Source organism: Rhineura floridana, chromosome 4, assembly GCF_030035675.1.
Source record: "Rhineura floridana isolate rRhiFlo1 chromosome 4, rRhiFlo1.hap2, whole genome shotgun sequence".
NCBI classification, from domain to species: Eukaryota; Metazoa; Chordata; class Lepidosauria; order Squamata; family Rhineuridae; genus Rhineura; species Rhineura floridana.
In genome coordinates this window covers 85849783-85870209 of record NC_084483.1, presented here as the reverse complement: position 1 = coordinate 85870209, position 20427 = coordinate 85849783, and the positions used below count along the sequence as shown (strand labels likewise).

General features: G+C 44.8%; 1 protein-coding gene across 7 annotated transcripts in view; it reads left to right on the top strand.

The window, feature by feature from the left end:
• The window catches only part of AK9 (adenylate kinase 9), a 120944-nt gene that overhangs the window by 74065 nt on the left and 26452 nt on the right, over window positions 1-20427 (top strand). For all 7 annotated transcript variants that reach the window (XM_061623584.1, XM_061623582.1, XM_061623586.1 and 4 more), the window contains 3 exons: window positions 4713-4831; window positions 5088-5307; window positions 8624-8686. In XM_061623584.1, the coding sequence (XP_061479568.1) occupies window positions 4713-4831; window positions 5088-5307; window positions 8624-8686 (402 nt within the window). The remainder of the gene's footprint in view (window positions 1-4712; window positions 4832-5087; window positions 5308-8623; window positions 8687-20427) is intronic.

Genomic DNA, 20427 nt, shown 5'->3' with positions numbered 1-20427 from the left:
AACACCACTAGAGGGGTTATGTCATGTCTCAGGAATGTATTGTGAAGTTCAGGCAGCTGATTTGGCTGACAGCGAACATCATGCAGTTGGCACAGCTGTAAGGGATGATGACCTCTGCAATAGGGGTAATGCAATGGGCATGTCATCACTCCAGGTCTCTGCAGTGGGTCCTTCTGGATCATCAGTTGGCCATAGTCTAGCACTGTCAGTGGATTCTGTTACCAGAACCACTTTGCTGACCACTCAGATGTTGGCTGTCTGTCACTAATCTCAGCAAGGGAGCTCCTCTGTCAGAACATCAATATGCCATCATCACCACAGACACCAACTGGATGTGCTGGGGTGCTCACTGTGATGGCCATCTAGTCCAGGGGAAGTGGTCCAAGATAGAAAGCCTAAACAGCAGCAGTTAGCTAGAAGTGAGAGCAACTCAACTGACTCTTCTCCATTTTATGCCAATGCTTCCTTTAACACATGTATTGCTCTGGACAAACAACACAATGACAAAGGTGCATTTCAATAGATATGGTGGCACTCGTTTATGCACCCTGCAGCAGCAAACAACGGTTACTGAACTGGGCAGAGTTGTTCTTGGAATTCATTGTGGCAGGGTATGTCAGCAGGCATCACAGAGACTGGCTCAGTCAGCAGGATCTCCAAGTGGAAGCTAAAAGAAACTGTGTTTGCAGTCCTGCAACATCACTTTGGCCATTACCAACTGGATCTTTTTGTGTTGGAAACCAACCATCAGCTGCCTCACTGTTTTGCTAGATGCAGGAAGAAGAGGTCAGAAGTAATGGATGCACTTCTATTTCCATGGCCCCTAGGGCTGCACTGTATGTTCCTACCAACTCCTCTCATTGGGAGAATCTTGAAGAAAGTCAGCGAGAAGTGGGTGACAGTGGTCCTTATGGCACTGTTCTGGCCACACCAGCCTTGGTTTTCTGAGACCATGTACCTGACAACATCTCCACCATGACATCTGCCAGTGTCTCCAGATCATCTCTGGATCTCATTTAGCTAGCTCTAAATGCCTGGAAGTTGAAAGCCAAAGGTGGGTCTCCCAGAGGATGATATTGCTACAGTCTTAGCAGCTTCAAGACCTTCTATCCTCTGGAAGTATCTATCCACTTGGACCACCTTCCTTAGATGGTGCAAAGCCAGACATGTGGGTGCAGAGAAGGTCAACACCTCTGATCTGCTTTCTTTTCTTCAAAGCAGTTTGGCCATGGGACTTAAACCTAACACAGTTACCTAGCTATCTCTATAGTTACACACTTTTTATGGTGATCCACGTTTCAGTGAGAGGTAAATGAAAAAGAGTAATTCAAAGTTGCTTAAAAAAAATACCTACCTTCTTAAAAAACAACACTCAATTAATATTGTAGATGGCATAGACTGGGGTTTTCCATGTAGACAACTGTCCCATAAATCCATCCCTCAGGAAAATGAAATTAACATGTATTCACTAATAGGCAAAAAAAACGTTGTGGTCTTTTCACAGTCCAATCCACTTCCTGTGTAGCTTGGAAGAATTTGGTAACGTGCCTCTGAGCATATGGTGAGTGGTGGCAACACCTGCCATCTCCAAAGATGGGGAATTACATTTTTGTATGTTTGTTGGTGATCTTCTTTCTTTGCTTCTTTCCTGTATTACTACAGTTTTTACAGAGAATATAACCTAGAAAATTATATTTCTCTTATTATTCATCCTAGAAATCTGTGTCAAATTTATTTTTATTAATTTCAATGCCTTCTTATTGGTCAGTGTCATATGGCAAAGACAGACTTTTGTGTTTCAAACTGGAGGTTATGTTCTGTTTCTATTTTGGGTGTCTTAATAGTTGAATCTGAAACTGCAGTTTGATATACAGTCAGACTGATTACAATATGCTGCTACTTAAGCAATGACTCCAGCTGTTGGAAAAACAAACTTTGTCTGCCCAAGATCCATGTTTTCAGCCTGCTATGCTTAAACCACTCCACTTAAGGAAGGTGGGCATGGTCAATTAAAAATATAGAGCACACCTAGAATTTTGCTAGAATATATTTAACCTCCCACTGTTTTATCTTGTGCAAATTGAGACATTCCTCATGTCCATTGGAAACTATTCTGCAGAATAGTCAGTGCCATTATTCCACAATTGTTTTTGGAGTTTTTTTAGTGTAAATTTTGCAGTGTTGCTGTACTTTACATATTCACAGAAACAGAAGCAAAAGAAAATGATTTACTATATGAAACTTCACTAAAATTGCAAAGTAAATCAAACATATTTAAAGTGACTATTTGAACTATATCACTGTTTTAATATTGTTGAACTGTTTTAATATTGTTGCTTCCTCCTGCTAAAACAAGATCAACACAGCACATGCCTTGTTTCTGTTATTTGAGCTGATTGTAGGTGTTGCCACCACTCACCATATGTGCAGAGGTACATGTTACCAAATTCTTCCAAGCTACACAGGAAGTGGATTGGACTGTGAAAGACCAACCCAAATTGTGTTTGCATTTTTACAAATGTGTAGGGCAGTACAATATCTCAGAGAGGAGGTCAGGTCTCCTGCTCCCCTGGTGCATTCACTATAGCTGCCCAATTTCCCTGCTTTTTAGAAATATCTGTTGGCTATAGGTACATTCTTAAACCGCAAGAGGTTTTTGCCTATTAGTGGATTTCTCTGCTTTTTAATCCGGGAGGTAAGAAATGGGATCCTGTGCAAGTCTGCTGAGATTGGATTGATCATTTGCATGCTTATTGAGTTCAATGGGATTTACTCCCCTGCAATCATGCTTAGGATAGGTGAAACTGACCATGGGGGGATGGGGAGGGGAGCAGGAGGAAGGGCAGAGGGGAGGTAGGAGATGGGAGCAGGCAGGAGGGGGAAGGAAGGAGGAGGGCAGGTTTGATCATTTGGATGCTTATTGAGTTCAGTGGGACTTACTCCTGTGCAATTATGCTTAGGATAGGTGACACTGACCATGGGGGAGGAAGAGAAGAGGGAGGGAAAGAGAAGGCTGAAGTGGGCAGGGGAAAAGGAGCAAGAAAAAAGGAATGGGAGGAAGAAGGGAGGAGGAAGGGAGAAGAGAGGGGAAGGAGGTGAGGGGAAGGAGAGAGGGGGAGGGGAAAGGCAGGTCTGATAATTTGCATGCTTATTGAGTTCAATGGGATTTACTCCCGTGCAATCATGCTTAGGATAAAACTGACCATGGAGGAAGGGGGAAGGGGACAGAAGAAGGAAGGAGGATGGGAAAGGATTGGAAATGGAGGGGAAGGAGGGGGAGAGGATTGGAAGGGAAGGGGGAGGCGGAGGGAGGAGAGTGATAGGAGGGAGGAGGAGGGGAAGGCAGGTTTGATCATTTGCATGTTTTTGGTGTGCAGTGGGATTTACATGTACAATCATGCTTAGGATAGGTGAAACTGCTCTGAGGGAAGGGCAGGGAGGGGGCAGGAGAGAAGGGGAGGGAGGGGGAAGGGAGGAGATTGTGTGGGTGGGCACTGGGTAGAAGGAAATCCCCTTTCCTTTGCAAAAGGGAAACATTGTGAACAGTATCATTCTTTTTCAGGGTTTCCCCCACCTTTTCATTATATAGCAGGCACATGTAGTCTCCCACCTAAAGTTAAAACAAAGCTGTTCTTGGCTATATCCACAACAGACCTTTATTTCACTTTAGACTGCCATGGCTTCCCCCAAAGAATCCTGGGAAGTGTAGTTTGTGAAAGGGTGCTGAGAGTTGCTTGGAGATGCTATTCCCCTCACAGAGCTACAATCCCCAGAAGAGGGGCTGACTGTTCATCCACTCTGCCCATTGGAGCTCTGTCAGGGGAAAAGGAGTCTCCTAACATCTCTTAGCACCCTTCACAAATTACACTTCCCAGGATTCTTTGGGGGAAGCCATGACTATCTAAAGTGAAATAAAGGTCTGGTGTGGGTGTGGCCACCTGATTAGCCAAGCCAAACAGCTGTGAGTCTGGCTTTTAGAACACTGACAGTTCTTACTGAGCATGCCAAAGGCTATAATAGATTTCCATATTAAAGATCTTAAATTAATTAAAAATCAGCTAGGCATTTTTTTTTAACTTTTAAACTGCAAAAGATGAAGGTCAGAGTATGGGGCAAGGTCAGTAATGGGATTACAGGTACTCTGTGAACATGGCTGATTTTTAACTAATTTCAACAAATTATGAGACCACTGACAGACAAAAGTCCGACAGGGGTCTGGATTTTTTTCTCTTGTTTTATACTTTGAACTCTCGATTCTCTTTGACTGTTTTGTGTATCACCATGAAAACTTAGAGGGTTGTTAAGCAAGCGTTTCTGAGTTCAGGACTATAAGTTTTGTAAGGTTTTGTTTTGAAATGAGCTTATGGGATATAAAAGAATGGCATGAGGAGTATTTTCAATTTAACATTGCGAAATGTGAAAAATCCATACTGGCTATAGTATACAGCCACTCTCGTGACTGTATAATAAGCAGCTTGATTTAACAATATGTAAAATATCTTGCATAATAATATACTGGGAGGAAGTACAGGATAAAAATCTAATAAATAAAGAATAAATAATTTAAACATATTGAAGTATTCTGTTAGAAAAAAGTTGAATAAAGAGAATGAGTTATGCAAAATACTCAAAGTGTAGTTCTAAACTGTGTTGTCATTTGTCAAGCAAAGAACAGATCGATTTTTTACATGTATTTTGGATCATTTTAACAGAAAGACATGTTAACAGATGAGGAAGAAGCAATCAAAGCAAACCTAACAGAAAATGAAGCCTTGCCCATGGAGGTGCTTGACAATATTGTTCTTGACTGGTGGATGAAGGAACCATTTCGGTAACTGTTGTGTATCTACTATGGTCTGGCTCTTTTGTTCCATCTATAGCTCTTAGGCTGCAATCCTATGCATCCTTGCCTGGGATATGTATAGTAGATATGTGTAGGATTATACTGTTGACATGCAAGGTGATGTACATGGTCTATACCCATCCCTTGCGCACTAGAGTGAAATTACATTTTTGTCATTGTGGGGGGGAAATCCATGGAAAACTGATAGTTACATTTTTTTAAAAAAAACATTGTTTCCATTTAGATCCACAGGATTTATACTGGATGGGTTTCCCCGAACAGTAGATGAGGTTCAGTATTTAGCAGACCATTTCCTTTGTCCTGATGTTGCAGTCTCTCTTGAAGTGGACGAAGAGGATATTTCTGACCGACTTCTTCCCACACGTGTGCAAAAATGGCAAGAGAAACAAGCTAGAAAACAGGAGAAGAAGCAGCAGATGAAAGAAATGAAGGAAAAATTAAGAGTAAGTATTATTAAGCATCTAACAATAGGCAATGTATCACGGATAAAAAAGTACAATGTTCCTGCTTGCAGGCTTATGATCTAAACTAGTGTGGAAGGAGGTTTAAAGCAGGGAGGTGGTTCAGGAAGTCCTGGAACAGCACTAAGAGATGGACAGGTATTGCCTATGGCATATAGGTATCCTAACTACTTCAGAAATGTTTTGCCCTCTGGAGATCAGATGAGAGAAGCAACCCCTGGCTGAGGTGCTCCATGTGATCTGAAACAGATGTAGTGCTAACTTGCAATAAATGGAAATTCAGATTGCCCAGGTGATCAAGGGCCTTCTGTGAACAAAAACTGCTGTGCAATCCTATGCATGTCTACCTAGAAGAAAGTCCTATTGAGTTCAGTGGAATTTATTGTTAGGTAAGTGTGTATAAATTGCATCCTTAGACAAAATCAAAGCACCTGATTCTAAATGAGTCTCCTGAATTTCTAAATGGACCAGCAAAAAGAATCGGGTTCAGTTTCTTAACTAAATTTTACATTGATAGACACATGTAAACACTGGATTCCACAATGCTGAACATCATTTGTCTTCCTGTATTTTCATCCTACTGTTCTTTTCTATTCCTGTCTTCACTCTTCTCAGAACCTTCTCAGAACCTGCCCTTGCCCTTTTGTCTCTCTCCTTCTAACCTCTTCTCAGTGGTGGCTCCCAGCTTGTGGAATGCTCTCCCCAGGGAGGCACACCTGGCACCATTGTTATATATATTTAGGTGCCAGGCAAAAGCCTTCCTTGTTACTTGGGCTCTTAGCCACTAATTTGAAGGGCTTCAGATACTGGTGGCTTCTGTTAGTGTGGCAAGTTTTGCAAGCCTTTTTATTTGTACAGATGTGTTTTTAGGTTTGTTGTAATTGATTTTAGTGTTTTATTATTGTGAGTTGCTTTGGGTTGCTTTTGCGAGGAAAGTGACATATAAATATAAATAATAATAATTCTATAAGAGGAACATAATGTGCACATCAGAAAATCTGAGTAGGTTTTCAGTAGGACTGCACAAAGCCCTCTGCCTGTTTCACTGCACTGTTGTTTCTAGTGAAGGGCTTGGGGGATTTGGCAATATCCAGGGTAAGAGAAAGAGTCATTCAAGTCAGGTGTGTAAGGTACTTTGAAATAGTTACAACAAGGTGGTCCAAGGGCATTTTATAATTTTTTTCTGTTTATTTATTTATTTATTTAACAGCAAAAGCTGCATTGATCAGATAGGAACTGTGTCTCATGTTGCACACTTTCATATGGGGCCATGATATCTTTGGAAATAATACGATTTTGAAAGCACGCAATAGGAGCCACAGTTCTTAGATCCTCAATGCATTTTTACCTTTTAAAGAAGTATGTTTAAAAAAAGAATAAAAAATGGTGCAATGCTGTTGGACCACATCATACTATTATAAGCTTACTGGAACACCCCTTGCTGTGTTTCCCCACCCCCGCTATCACTCTGCCTTGAGCAGATAAAGACATGCTTTATTATTCATATCCCAAAGCAGCAATACTATTATACTATTAAGGTCAGAGTATGGAGCAAGGTCAGTAACAGGATTACAGGTACTCTGTGAACATGGCTGATCTTTAATCAATTTCAACAGATTATGAGAAGTCTAACATAAAAAAGTCCCAAAGAGGTCTGTTTTCTCTCTCTCTCTCTCTCATTTTACACTTTGAACCTCTCGATTCTCTCTGACTGTTTTGTGTATCACCATGACAATTTAGAGGGTTGTTAAGCAAACGTTTCTGAGTTCAGGACTATAAGTTTTGTAAGGTTTTGTTTTGAAATGAGCTATGGGAAGCAACAGAATGGTATTTTCAATTTAACATTGCAGAATGTGAAAAATCCATATTGACTATAGTATACAGCCACTCTTGTGGCTGTATAATTTCCTCATCTCTTGCTATCAATGTCCAGGCATACAGGTAAGCTTCAACTGCCCTGTGGATCTTTATGACCATAAAAGACCACAGCTATGGGCTGATCTCCTGTAACCTGACTCTGTTACTCTTTCTTGGGTTGTCACTGCCGCCATAGATACTTACATCTAATTCTTTCTCTGCTTGGTACTAGCTTTTGTTTAAAGAACAGGTGTTAATATAATATAAAAGCAAGTTTGTTCAGTATGTTGTTGTGTTCAAAAGCATATGGTTTCAGTACACCTCTTACAGCACTTTATATATGTTTCTCAATAACTGCTCCTTGGAGAATTATACTCTAACAACCTGCCTAACTTACCCAAGTCTACCAGCCCTCTCCCATTCAAACCTAACTCCTCCCCCTTCAGTCTATTCCCAAAACAAAGAACAACTCCTGAGCCTTCTGTCTAAAAACTGCCCAACTGTCAAAACCACTTGCACTCACTACTAAAACACACCATCCCCCATTCACTCAGCCAGGGCTGGCCCCAGACATGCCAGGGCCCTTGGGCACAAGCCTGCCCCAGGGCCCAGCGCTCCCCTTCCGCGATTCACGGCAGGATTGCTGCTGTGGATTGCACGACGAGAACTCCAGAGCCCCCACCATTCCCTTGCTTCAACCTACCTTTCTTGGCTGTTGTGTGGTTGTGCATGCAGCGCTGCCCTTAACCAAGATGGTGGCCAAGGTTTCCCGAAGGGGCTGAAGCCTCTGCTGCCATCTTGGCTCATGGCAGAGATGCACACGCATAGCATGCATGTGTGCCATCAGCCAAGGTTGAAGCAAGGGAATGGCAGGGGCTCCAGAGCTCTCACCGTGTGATCTGCAGCAACGATCCTGCCGCAAATCATGGAAGGGGAGCGGAGATGCCCCCCACGGGCCCTCAGCCAGGGCCCCACCTGGCCGCCCTTTGGAGCCAGCCCAGCACTCAGCCAATCAGCAACCAGCACACTTTGATATTCTACTCACTCACTCCCCCTTCTACTCTCACTCTACTTACTATAATACTTTTAATACAGACTCAGTACATATGCATTACCTTATTTACAGTATTTACCGATATATAACAGGTGCAACATCACACCCCTCACCTGAAAGTTCATCCTCGCACCCAAATGTTGTCCACCCTCCAGCTTTGGGATGAGTTTTCCCTCAAACATACATACACTCCCTTCCCAAAATGACAGAATATTCCATTGCCGTTTGGATCAGTACTAGTTTTCACAGCTTTTATAGAAGTTGAACTAGAAAAAGTTAACCTTCCCTAGCATCTTTATTTATGAGGTGTCGTGTTCATGTAAAAAAGCATTGCAACTAAATTTTGGTAAGTCACGTGTTTAATATATGTCCTCTTTTTATTAACAGGTAGAGCTGATTGCCAAAAGAAGGGCAGAGCTTTTTGCAGAGCAAGCAAAAAGGAAAATGGAGGTAAGACGAGACACATTTTTTTAAAAAAGATACTATGATCACTTTATATTGGATTTTGTAAAGTGGTTCTCTGCGAAAGGGAAACTATCTGCCTTGTATGCAGAAGGTCCTAGGTTCATTCCTCAGTACCTCCAGGTAGGGCTGAGAGAGACTCCTGCCTGGAACCCAGGACAGCTGTTGCCTGTCAGTGTAGACAATACTGAACCAGGTGGACCAATGATCTTAAATTGGTTTTAATAGAACACAGAACCTAAGTATGTGACTTTAAACTAGAAGTCTCTAATTTAGCCTCTGCCCTACCTATGCCATTATTGTCACTTCTCCACCCCAACACACACTGGAAAATCCCACAGGAAACATTATGAAAACACCATGCAGCATCAACACCATTTTTAGATAGCTATGCTTAAGATGCAATATTGGCCCAATCCATGGCTATAAAAGATGGTGCTGAAACTGTGTGCATGTCATGCCTATATTAAAATGGCATATTTATTGCGTCTGTGACTGCACAATAAATTGATTGATTGATTAAAATGGCATAGAAAATGCCATAAAATCGCCTGTCACCATTCTGCTGCTGTTGTGGCTTCATAGGAGGCAGAGTTTGTTTTTCTTCCTCTTTCTTTTTCTCCCAAAAGCAGCATGCACACACCATCAGTAGAGGCACCACACAGTATATTATATACTTACCAGTGCTAGAGCAAGGCATCACAGCAATAGGATATACTTTTTGCATTGAAAAGCATCATGATAAACTGGGTGGCTTTAAAGAGAAGATGATAAGTTGCATTAATTGTAGAACAGGTTAATGCACAAGGACATAATGAGAGTCAAGTAATAGATTGAAGCAGGGTTACACACTAACCATGTAAAAATCATTCCTCTGACTTAGGAAAGGCTATAGTGCTACATCTGTCCAAACCTCAAAGGACTGTGTACAGTTGAGATGGAAGCTCCAACATCCATGCAAATGAGCAGTTTTAGGAACGAAGACGGCACCTGGGAAAAATCCAGGAGTGCATCAGTCTGGGAGAAATGTCATTTATATATTTGGCAAGAAATGAGTGAGCAAATAGTGTCAAAGTTTGGTGTAGAAACAACTATAGTAACAATCTGTATATGAAAGTAACATGAACACCTTGGGCTTAGGGCGGTATATAAATTAAATTAAATAAATAAATAAAATAAATAAACATTCATACACCTTTGTTGTGACTGCTGCATCTGCTTTCTGCGGATCAAGCTGTTTGTGTGATTAAGTTAGAAGCTTCTACATCAGCTGCATCGGTAGTATCTTTTTATGATTAATTATTGGACTGACATTTTTCTCAGTCGCGCACACATACACCACATGCTTGCATGCACACACATCCAATTTTAAGGTCCTGGTACTTACATATATAGCCTTATACAAACCTGGACTAACAGAGTAGAGCAGAGCAGAGCAGAGGGAGCTGTCTCAGCTGGTCTACAGGTGAGGACATATAAGCAAGCCAGCTTTCAGAGAGCGAGTAAACAGGGAGAGCAAACAGGAGTTTGACAAAAGAGTTTCACAGGGGAGGTCAAGGGGGAGGTCCCTGAAAACCCCCAAACAAATTACTAATTTTCCATAGGAGGTAGGCCATCAAAGCGGGTAGTGACTCCACCTATCGTCCGAAGGCAAGAATGTTTCTGAAGTCAAGACTAGGGGCGTCAGGCCCCTCCCACTCTCCAGTTCATTCTTGCCTTCGTACCGAACAAGTTTGAGTTTTCTAGCATTGAGTCTAGCTAAGTCGTTTGTGTTTTCTGTGTTTGTGTCTTTTGGCTGACAGGGTGTTGAGTTTTCAGTGTCTGTGTATTTCACACTTCCCTTCCCTCTGTCTTGCTTTTTACGTCATCTGTTTGTTTTCCTGAGGAATCCTTGGGGGAGGTTTTCCCTTGCCTGGGCCGTTTTTTCCTTTTTCTGTTCAGTTTTTACTATCACGGCCCTCAGAGAGACCGCGGCTGTGGTTCTCTCTTCCCTCAACGGGAGCTTGCGGCTGCAGCTCCCGGCTGATTTCGCCACTTATTTTTTACCAGTTCTATTCACGTCCCCCTCAGGAGCCTGCTCTTGCGGCTTCCTTTTTCCTGGCCGTTTGGGTCGCTGCCTCCCCAGTTCGACCGCGGCTTCTCCGTCGCGGCGGTTCATCCTAGCGCCTGCAACTGCGGCTTTTCATTTTGTCAAAGGAGAATCTCATTTAAACTATCCCGCTCCCCCCCCCGGCTCGCTCTGCGGCAGCTTTAAATCTCGCCGCGCCCGTCGCCCGCCGCTGCAGCTGCAGCTTAATCAGGCTTCCTAAGCCTTCAATCTACTGGGGATTCTGCTGGCCGTCTCTGTAGCAGACCCCTTGTCCTGGCTTTTACAGCCACGATCGAGCCTTCCATACGCGGCTCCAGAGCTTTTCCTTTTTTCAACTTGGCGGCCGCTCTTTCGTTCGCTAGTGCTCTTAGGGGACCGCCATTGCTTCTTCATCCCCACAAGCCTTTCCTGATTGGCCAATTTTCCCACCCTTTTTCGCGGGCGCCATTTTGGCTCTCAAAATTTTCCCGCTCTTTCTACTAGCCTATTAGTATTACTAAGGGGGGGTCTCCCTTCCACGGGCTGTGGATAACAGAGCCCAAACCTTTTGTCAGCTTCCACTGTATGAAGTGCCCCTTGTGTGTGTGTGGCAGATAGGCTCTTATTGCCCATTTACTCTTCTTCTGCTGCTGACCCTGACAGCTATTTGATTACTGCTGCGATCTGAACCAGTACAAAGACTGTGATTGCTACAAGGACTTTGAACCTGTGACTGCTTCATCTATATTAATACTACACTGACTGTACACCAGACCATCTGACACCTAGTGTGCAAGGTCTTGATACCATATTAACCATGTCTGGACTGTACATTCTGCCCCACCCATGGCCGAGTACTAGTGCCGTTGTTACTCTGCAAAGCTGTACAAATATTACATCGCTATCTGGACATGCACCCCATCTGTGTATTAAGTCTGTTCATAGTGTACATTCTGCCCCATCGTAGCAGTGTACTTAGCCATCAGCCAGTGCATTCTGCCCCAGTCGTGTGCCGTGTACTGAGCCTGTTCGGGTCTGTGCATTCTGCCCCAGTTGTGTGCCGTGCACTGCTACCCTTTAAAGTATATGATGGCAGAACAGCCAGAGACAACTCAGGCAACCAAGCCGAAACAACAGCCAGAGACAAACCAGATGACCAAGCCTAAACCAACTAAGGCGGTCAAACATAAGCATGCTAAAGCGGCTGCCAAAACTAAGCATCTTGCCAGCCACAGCACAACCAAGCGGCCCCGCTATGTCTCTGCTCCAGTTCCAGAGGGGTCAAACCATGCACAGTTAACTACCCTATTTCATTCTCCTGCTGCTTCCTCTGATGAGGAGGATTTTCCTGACCTTCCTATACAACCAATGGTCAGCCAATCTGGGGCTTACTCTTCTTCACTACCTGTGGGGCCTTCCGCACTTCCGCCTATCCAAGAGCAACCATCTACATCTCCAGGTCTGCAGCTGTCCCACGAGTTCATCTCACAACTTCAGGGCATGCTGTCATTTTTCGCTCAGAGACAGTCACCATCACAAGTTCCCGCTATTCCTCAACACAGTGGGCAACACTTTGTATACAGTGAGACAATCCCACCAGGTTCCCCAGACCCGTTTGACATTGCCAGGGGCAGGTTTATTGATGACGCCTCTTGTGAGGAGGAGTCCGCATTCGCGCTGCAAGACCAAGGAGACGAATGGAGTGACCATTCGGAACATGAGCAGGATACAACTTATCGCCTCTTCAATGCCTCGGACTACCAGCCCCTTGCGCGCAGAGTGTTGAACACCCTTGGCCTTCAATCCACTCCCACTGCAGCTAACACTCCCGCTTTAAAAGGGGCCAGGGTCTTGAAATCCCCCACGCCAGCAGAAAACTTTCTTCCGGTGCCAGACCCAATCGCTAAGTTGGCCAAGGACTAATGGTCTCACCCTTTACAAGCACGCTGATTTAATAACATTGCGGACAGACTTTATCCTTTGGCCCCGGACTTTTCTACCAGACTGGCCGTCCCTGGCATAGACGAGCCAATTTCCAGCTTAGTTTCCAGATCTCTTTTGCCAAGAGAAGGAGAATCTCATTTAAAGGATGCCACTGAATGCAGACTGGACTTTGCTTTACGCAAGACCCATGAGGCCATCGCCTTTTCTATGCGTGCACCTACATCAGCCTCTATTTTCGCCAGGGCAGCGATGATGTGGTTGGATGACCTCATCGACGATCCCAATCCAGATCCTGTCTCTCTGCGAAGATCGCTACTAAAATTGCGAAAAACAGCTGCTTTCGTAGCCGACGCCACCTTGGACGCGAATCAGCTAGGAGCACGAGCCATGGCAGCTCAGGTTGTTGCCCGACGGACCCTCTGGCTCCGTCACTGGCAGGCTGACTCTACTGCCAGAGTTAATCTATCACGGGCACCTTATGCCGGGTCATTACTTTTCGGCGAGGAGGCACTAAAGGCAGTGCTTGTTGACCCTAAGGACACTCGAAAACCTGTCTTGGCCACCATCAGAAACATTGAGCGCAGACCTTTTAGACGCTTCGCTTCGTACCGCACGTCTCAGCCCTTTTGAGGAATGCGGCCCGGGGGACGAGGCCGTGAGTTCCCAACATATGATTTCCGCTCCTCCAGAGGAGGCTGGAACTGACGTTTCCCAGGTAGAGGTCAGTACCAGGGCCGCAGAGGCTCCTCAACGTCCTCATACAGGGGAGGGTCTCGACAGCGCAGACACTATTGATATAATACCAGTTGGGGGCAGACTTCTTCTATTTGGCAAACATTGGCTACGTCTGACTCAGATCTCCTGGATCAGAGATCTTTTTTGTTATGGATATGCAATTGAGTTTTGGGCAATACCTCCAGACAAATTTCATCCCTCCCCTTGCCCCAGGGCACCAGCCAGGCATTGCATCATGCAGACTGCGATACATCACCTCTTGGACATAGCGGCGATAGAGCCAGTCCCTACTACAGAGAGGTCGGAAGGGGTCTACTCCCTCCTATTTGCTGTGCCCAAACGAGATCTCTCATGGAGGGCGGTATTGGACCTCAAGTTCATTAACCGTTTCGTAAAGTATCGCAGGTTCAAAATGGAATCCTTCCACTCCATTACAGACAGCCTGCATGAGGGAGACTTCCTGGTTTCTATCGATCTAAAGGAAGCATATCTCCATGTGCCTATTTGCATAGCCCACAGAAAATTTCTTCGTTTTGCCTTTGGCTCCCAGCACTTCCAATATCGTGCCATGCTGTTCGGACTCTCGTCTGCCCCGAGAGTGTTTACCAAGGTGCTACTCATACTAGTGGCTTACCTTAGGCTTCAAGGGGTCCACATCTACTCCTATCTGGATGATCTTCTAATATGGGCGAATTCTAGGGAGCGGGCTCATCGTCACCTAACACTCACGCTACATGTCTTACAGGCCCACGGTTGGCTAGTCAACTTTGACAAAAGCCATCTACAACCAACCCAACGTCTGCAACATTTAGGAGCAATGTTGGACACCCTGCAAGCGACTGTGTTCCTGTCCCCAGATCGCATAACTGCTATCACAGACATCGCAGGATCTCTGATGCACAAAACATCCGCAGACGTCATGCTTCTAGCCAGGGCGCTAGGAATGTCGGTGTCCACCATTCATATTATTCCATGGGCTTGAGCTCATACTCACCAGCTACAGTGGGCCTTGCTGCCGTTCCAACACGACATTACCAGCTCAAACCATCGAACAATTCCATTGAGCCACACACTGCGTTTGTCATTCCGCTGGTGGACGACGGTAAAACATCTCACCCAGGGCACTCCGTTCAGAGAACCCCACAGGACTGTCATCACCACAGATGCCAGTCTCCTCGGTTGGGGGCCCCACTGCAACTCTCAGTTTGTTCAAGGGGTTTGGACCGCAGCAGAACAAACTCAGAGCATCAATTGGCTGGAGCTAAAGGCTGTCCACTTTGCTCTGCTCCATTTTCAATCTCTGTTCCCCTTGGACCATGTCCTCATTCGCACCGACAACACGTGTGCGAAATCACATTTAAACAGACAAGGAGGAACAAGGTCGTGTTCCCTGCAGGATCTAGCTTACCTCATCTTCGACTGGGCAGAACAAAATCTACAGTCCTTGAAAGCAGAGCATCTCAGAGGTATTTGGAATGTGACAGCGGACTGGCTCAGCAGACAACAAGTCTTTCCAGGAGAATGGAAACTTCATCCGACCGTTTTCCATCTTCTCCAGCGTCGATTCGGCCTCTTCTCAGTTGACCTGTTTGCTTCCAGTCGCAATTGCTAGCTCCCCAGGTACTTCACACGATACCTGGACACGACAGCGGAAGCGGTGGATGCTCTGTCAATACCGTGGCCGGATGGCCTGTTGTACACCTTCCCTCCCATTCCACTGCTAGCTAGAAACTTGAGGAAGGCACGGCGCGAGAGGGCACGCCTAGTGCTGATAGCACCATATTGGCCCCGTCACCCGTGGTTCTCGGATCTCCTTGCAATGTCGGTGATGGATCCTTGGCCACTACCAGTCAGGCCAGACCTCCTATCCCAGGGCCCAGTATGTCATCAGGACCCCAAGTGGCTCAACCTAACAGCGTGGCTTTTGAATGGTGGCATTTGAGGTCGGCTGGACTGTCGGACGCTGTCATTGACATTATTCTAGCCTCAAGACGACCATCCACCACCCGTATATATCAACATACTTGGGTGGCCTTTTCCAGGTGGTGTCAGACTCAGCACCTCGATCCTTCACAAGCTACAGTACAACAAGTACTGCAATATCTTCATAGGGGCCTCATGATGGGACTTAGACCCAACACATTGCGTCGACACGCGTCCACTCTGTCGTCCATTCTTTCAGTGTCCTCCACTGGTGCCCCTATTGCCTCACATCCGTTCATCAAACACTTCCTCAGAGGCACTGCTCTACGTTCACCGGCTGTAGTCCACCGTTTTCCCTCATGGAGTCTGTCAAAGGTTCTGCAGGCCTTACAACGCCCTCCGTTTGAGCCTCTCAGGACTGTGCCTTTACGTCTGCTGTCCTTCAAGGTCCTGTTCCTGATTGCGATCACTTCTGCGAGACGATTGTCGGAACTGGGTGCATTGTCTTCTGCTCGCCATCTCTGTGTTTTTCACAAGGATTCTGTTGTGCTGAAAACTGATCCTTCCTTCCGCCCCAAGGTCAATTCAGTTTTCCATTGCAACCAGGACATTGTTCTTCCTTCATTTTGTCAGAATCCTACCCATCATCTAGAGAAGGCTTGGCATTCGTTGGATGTTCGGAGGGCTCTCAAGACCTACCTCTCCAGGACCCAGGATATACAACAGACTGAGTCTTTGTTTGTATCCTTTAATCCACGTTCTATGGGGCATAAAGTTGCTAATTCTACCTTATCCCACTGGTTGAGAGCATGTATTACCTTAGCTTATGAGTCCCTTAAGCTTCCTGTTCCACCTAGTATAACAGCTCATTCTACTAGGTCAGCTGCCACTACGGCTGCTTTTGCTACTAATGCTCCTGTTGCTGATATTTGCAGAGCAGCCGTTTGGTCTACCCCACACTCATTTATAAGGCATTATAAAATAGATCGATGCCTCTTTTGGCAGACGAGTGTTGCAACAGGTTCTTAATGATGATTAGCATGTGGGTGGTCCCTCCCTGTTATGGGCTGCTTTGGTACATCCCGCTTTGATGGCCTACCTCCTATGGAAAATGGACCATTGGTCTCACCTGAAGGGTGATTTTCATAGGAGGTAGGCCATCATGACCCTCCCAGTTGGAGGAAACCTGGATGTCTAGATAGTCTTGGGGATTGTTTTTGATATTCCTGTATGTTACACTATTTTATTATGTTTATTAGTGAAGTCAAGACTCCTATTACGGTTATGTTAAAATCATATTATTATGAATGTTGCTATTGTGCTATGTTCTTGCTGGTAGGCCCGTTGGCCTTTTTTCCTGCATTTTTAGATATCTCTCTTTGGACTCGCTGCGAATGAACTGGAGAGTGGGAGGGGCCTGACGCCCCTAGTCTTGACTTCAGAAACATTCTTGCCTTCGGACGATAGGTGGAGTCACTACCCGCTTTGATGGCCTACCTCCTATGAAAATCACCCTTCAGGTGAGACCAATGGTCCATTCTCCTTGTACAGCACACCGCATGCCAGTGGGATTCTCAAGTTTACCCTGAAGTAGGACAGGACAAAGCACAGGCCACTCCAAAACCAGTAGTCAGAAAGAAACAGAAGGTAGAAGAGAGTATGAATGAGAAGGATACTCCAGTGGTTGTGACCTGCAAGGTGTGTGTCATGTTTGTTTTCTTGCCTGGCGTACACGTAAAACAAGTGCAAGCTCGTGGCACTGTTGGAAGAAAAAGTGAGAGGCCTGGAAGGCGGGTGGCCACGCTGAGGACTATAAGAGAAGATGAAGAGTTCTTAGACAGAACGCTGGAACAACAGCAGCAAAGAGAAGTGGAGGTGGAAGAGCAACAGCATGTGGTAGCAGAAGAGGAGACTGCTTTGGAGAGGAACAATGAAGTGGACGAAACTCCGTGGGAAAGAGTGACAGTTAGGAGCAGAAGAGCTAGAAGACACCCTTCACCAGTGGAGCTATGCAACCGCTTTCAACCACTCGAGGATGAGACTGGAGGACAGCCTGTGGTGGAAGAATTACAGGAGACCCCGTGCAAGAGAAGAGTACTAGTAGTGGGAGACTCCCTACTGGGTGGGATCGAAACCCAAGTATGCCGAGAAGATCCGTGGACTCACCAGGTATGCTGTCTACCAGGAGGAAGGATTAGAGATGTGACGGAAGGGTTGCCATCACTCATCAAGCCCACCGACAGGTATCCATTTCTGCTCATCCATGCTGGAACAAATGATACTGCCATATGGAGCTATGAAGAAATCAGACTTTGAAGCTCTGGGAAGCAAACTCAAGGACTTTGGGGCCCAGATAGTTTTTTCATCCATCCTTCCAGTATTTAGAAGAGTAGAAAAGGAAAGAAAAATATTCCGCGTGAATGAATGGCTACGAAGGTGGTGCCGACGTGAGAGATTTGGATTCTGGGACCATGGGCTATGGTTCCTGGAAGATGGACTGCTGGCAAGTGATGGGTTGCATCACACAAGGACTGGGAAGAATGTGTTTGGCCACAGCATGGAGAAGTTCATCAGGAGGGCTTTAAACTGAATCCTAAGGGGGAGGGAGACGTAAACTTGGTGGTAACGACTGACGAAGGCTTGTGCACAGTAATGGAACCAGAGAGATCGGCTCTAACAGGGCCCAGTAACAATCCTCAGAAAAATGTAGTAAGGAAGCCAAGCCATATATCACATGGTCTTTGATGTCTGTATACTAACGCACAGAGCATGGGAAACAAGCAGGACAACTTGAACTCTTAATACAGGAGGGCAATTACGACTTGATAGGTATAACTGAAACTTGGTGGGATGACTCCCATGACTGGAATACAGCAATTGAAGGATACAACTTGTTAAAAAAGAACAGAAGGAATAAAAAGGGAGGTGGAGTCGCGCTTATGTTAAAAATATATATCCCTGCACAGAAATACAGGAAGATGAGTTTGGTAACTCCACCGAGAGTATCTGGATTAAAATTAATGGGGCAAGTAATAAAAGGAATATGGTGCTTGGAGTCTACTACTGACCACCCAATCAAGGAGAAGACAAGAATGTAACTTTTGAAAAGCAAATTGCCAGTGTTTCAAGGAGGCATGATTTAGTAGTAATGGGGGATTTCAATTATCTCGATATTTGTTGGGAGACAAATTCTGCCAAACACGGCCCCTCCAAGAAATTTCTGACTTGTGTTGGAGATAACTTTCTCCTACAGAAAGTGCAGGAAGCAACCAGAGGATCAGCTATCCTGGACTTGATTCTAACCAATAGAGATGATCTGATGGATGAAGTGGCAGTTACAGGAACTCTGGGGGAAAGTGACCACACCATACTTGAATTCTTGATTTTAACAGAAGCAAAAGCTGAGAGTAGCCATATGCACACCCTGGACTTCAGGAAAGCTGATTTTAATAAACTCAGAACAATTGTAAGTACCGTTCCATGGCAAGCGACCCTAATGAGAAAAGGAGTCCAAGATGGGTGGGGGTTTCTAAAAAAGGAAATTCTAAAAGTGCAATGGCAAGCAATTCCAACAAGGAAAAAAGAGGGGAAACAGCAGAAGAAGCCAATGTGGCTTCACAAAAAGCTTAGATAAACTGCATCCTAGAGTATTGAAGGAACTGGCTGAAGAACTCTCAGAACCACTGTCTATTATCTTTGCGAAATTATGGAGGACTGGTGAAGTACCGGATGACTGGAAGAGAGCTAATGTTGTCCCCATCTTCAAAAAGGGCAAGAAGGAGGAACCAGGGAACTACAGACCAGACAGCCTAACATCAATCCCTGGAAAAGCTCTGGAGCAGATTATAAAGCAGTCAATCTGTAAGCACATTGAAAGCAATGCAGTGATTACTAGGAGCCAACATGGATTTATGAAGAACAAATCCTGCCAAACTAATCTTATCTCATTTTTTGACCGGGTAGCCTCCCTTGTAGACTGTGGGAATGCTGTGGACATAATATATCTCAACTTCAGCAAAGTTTTTGACAAAGTGCCGCATGATATTCTGATTAGCAAGCTAGCTAAATGTGGGCTAGATGGAACAACTATCAGTTGGCTCCAGAATCGTACTCAGAGTGCTTAACAAAGGTTCCTTCTCAAACTGGGTGGAAGTAACGAGGGGGTACACAGGGCTCGGTCCTGGGCCCAGTGCTCTTCAACATTTTTATTAATGACTTGGATGAGGAGGTACAGAGCATGCTTATCAAATTTGAGATGATACAAAATTGGGGGGCATAGCTAATACCATGGAAGACAGAAACAAAATTCAACGGGACCTTGATAGGCTGGAGCATTGGGCTGAAAACAACCGTATGAAATTCAACAGGGATAAAAGCAAAGTTCTACACTTGGGAAAAAGAAACCAAATGCACAGTTATAAGATGGGAGATACTTGGCTCAGCAATACGACATGTCAGAAGGATCTTGGAATTGTCATTGATCACAAGCTGAATATGAGCCAACAGTGCCTTATAGGCCCCTTCCAACTCTACTATTCTATGATTCTATGTTTTTTATCTGTTTTTAACTCATTGTTGGTTTTATTGTTTTGAATGTTTTTTAAATACTGTCTTTAACTGTTTTTCCCAATAATGTTATTGTTTTAATTCCTTCTGTAAACCGCTTTGAGGGTTTTTTTTACAATAAAGCGGTATATAAATGTTGTGAATAAAATGCATAAACTTTAGAGTCACTGTGGCCCTTGGGTCTCTTTCCACTTTTAGGAATGAAGGAATCTACCTTATACCAATTCAGGCCATTTGGTACCATCTAGCTCAGTACTGATGACATGGACTAGCATTGGCTCCCCAGGATTCCAAGCAACAGTCTTTTCCAGAGATTGAATTTTGGACTGTGCATGCACAGCATGTGCCCTGTCACTGAGCGACTCTGTTTAAAAATTATATTTTAAAATTGCTCTTTTCAATTCACTAATGAATGCACAGCATACCTAGGGCAGATCCACACCATTCATTTAAAGCACATTCAACACACATTTGAATCACATGAATCCCTCTA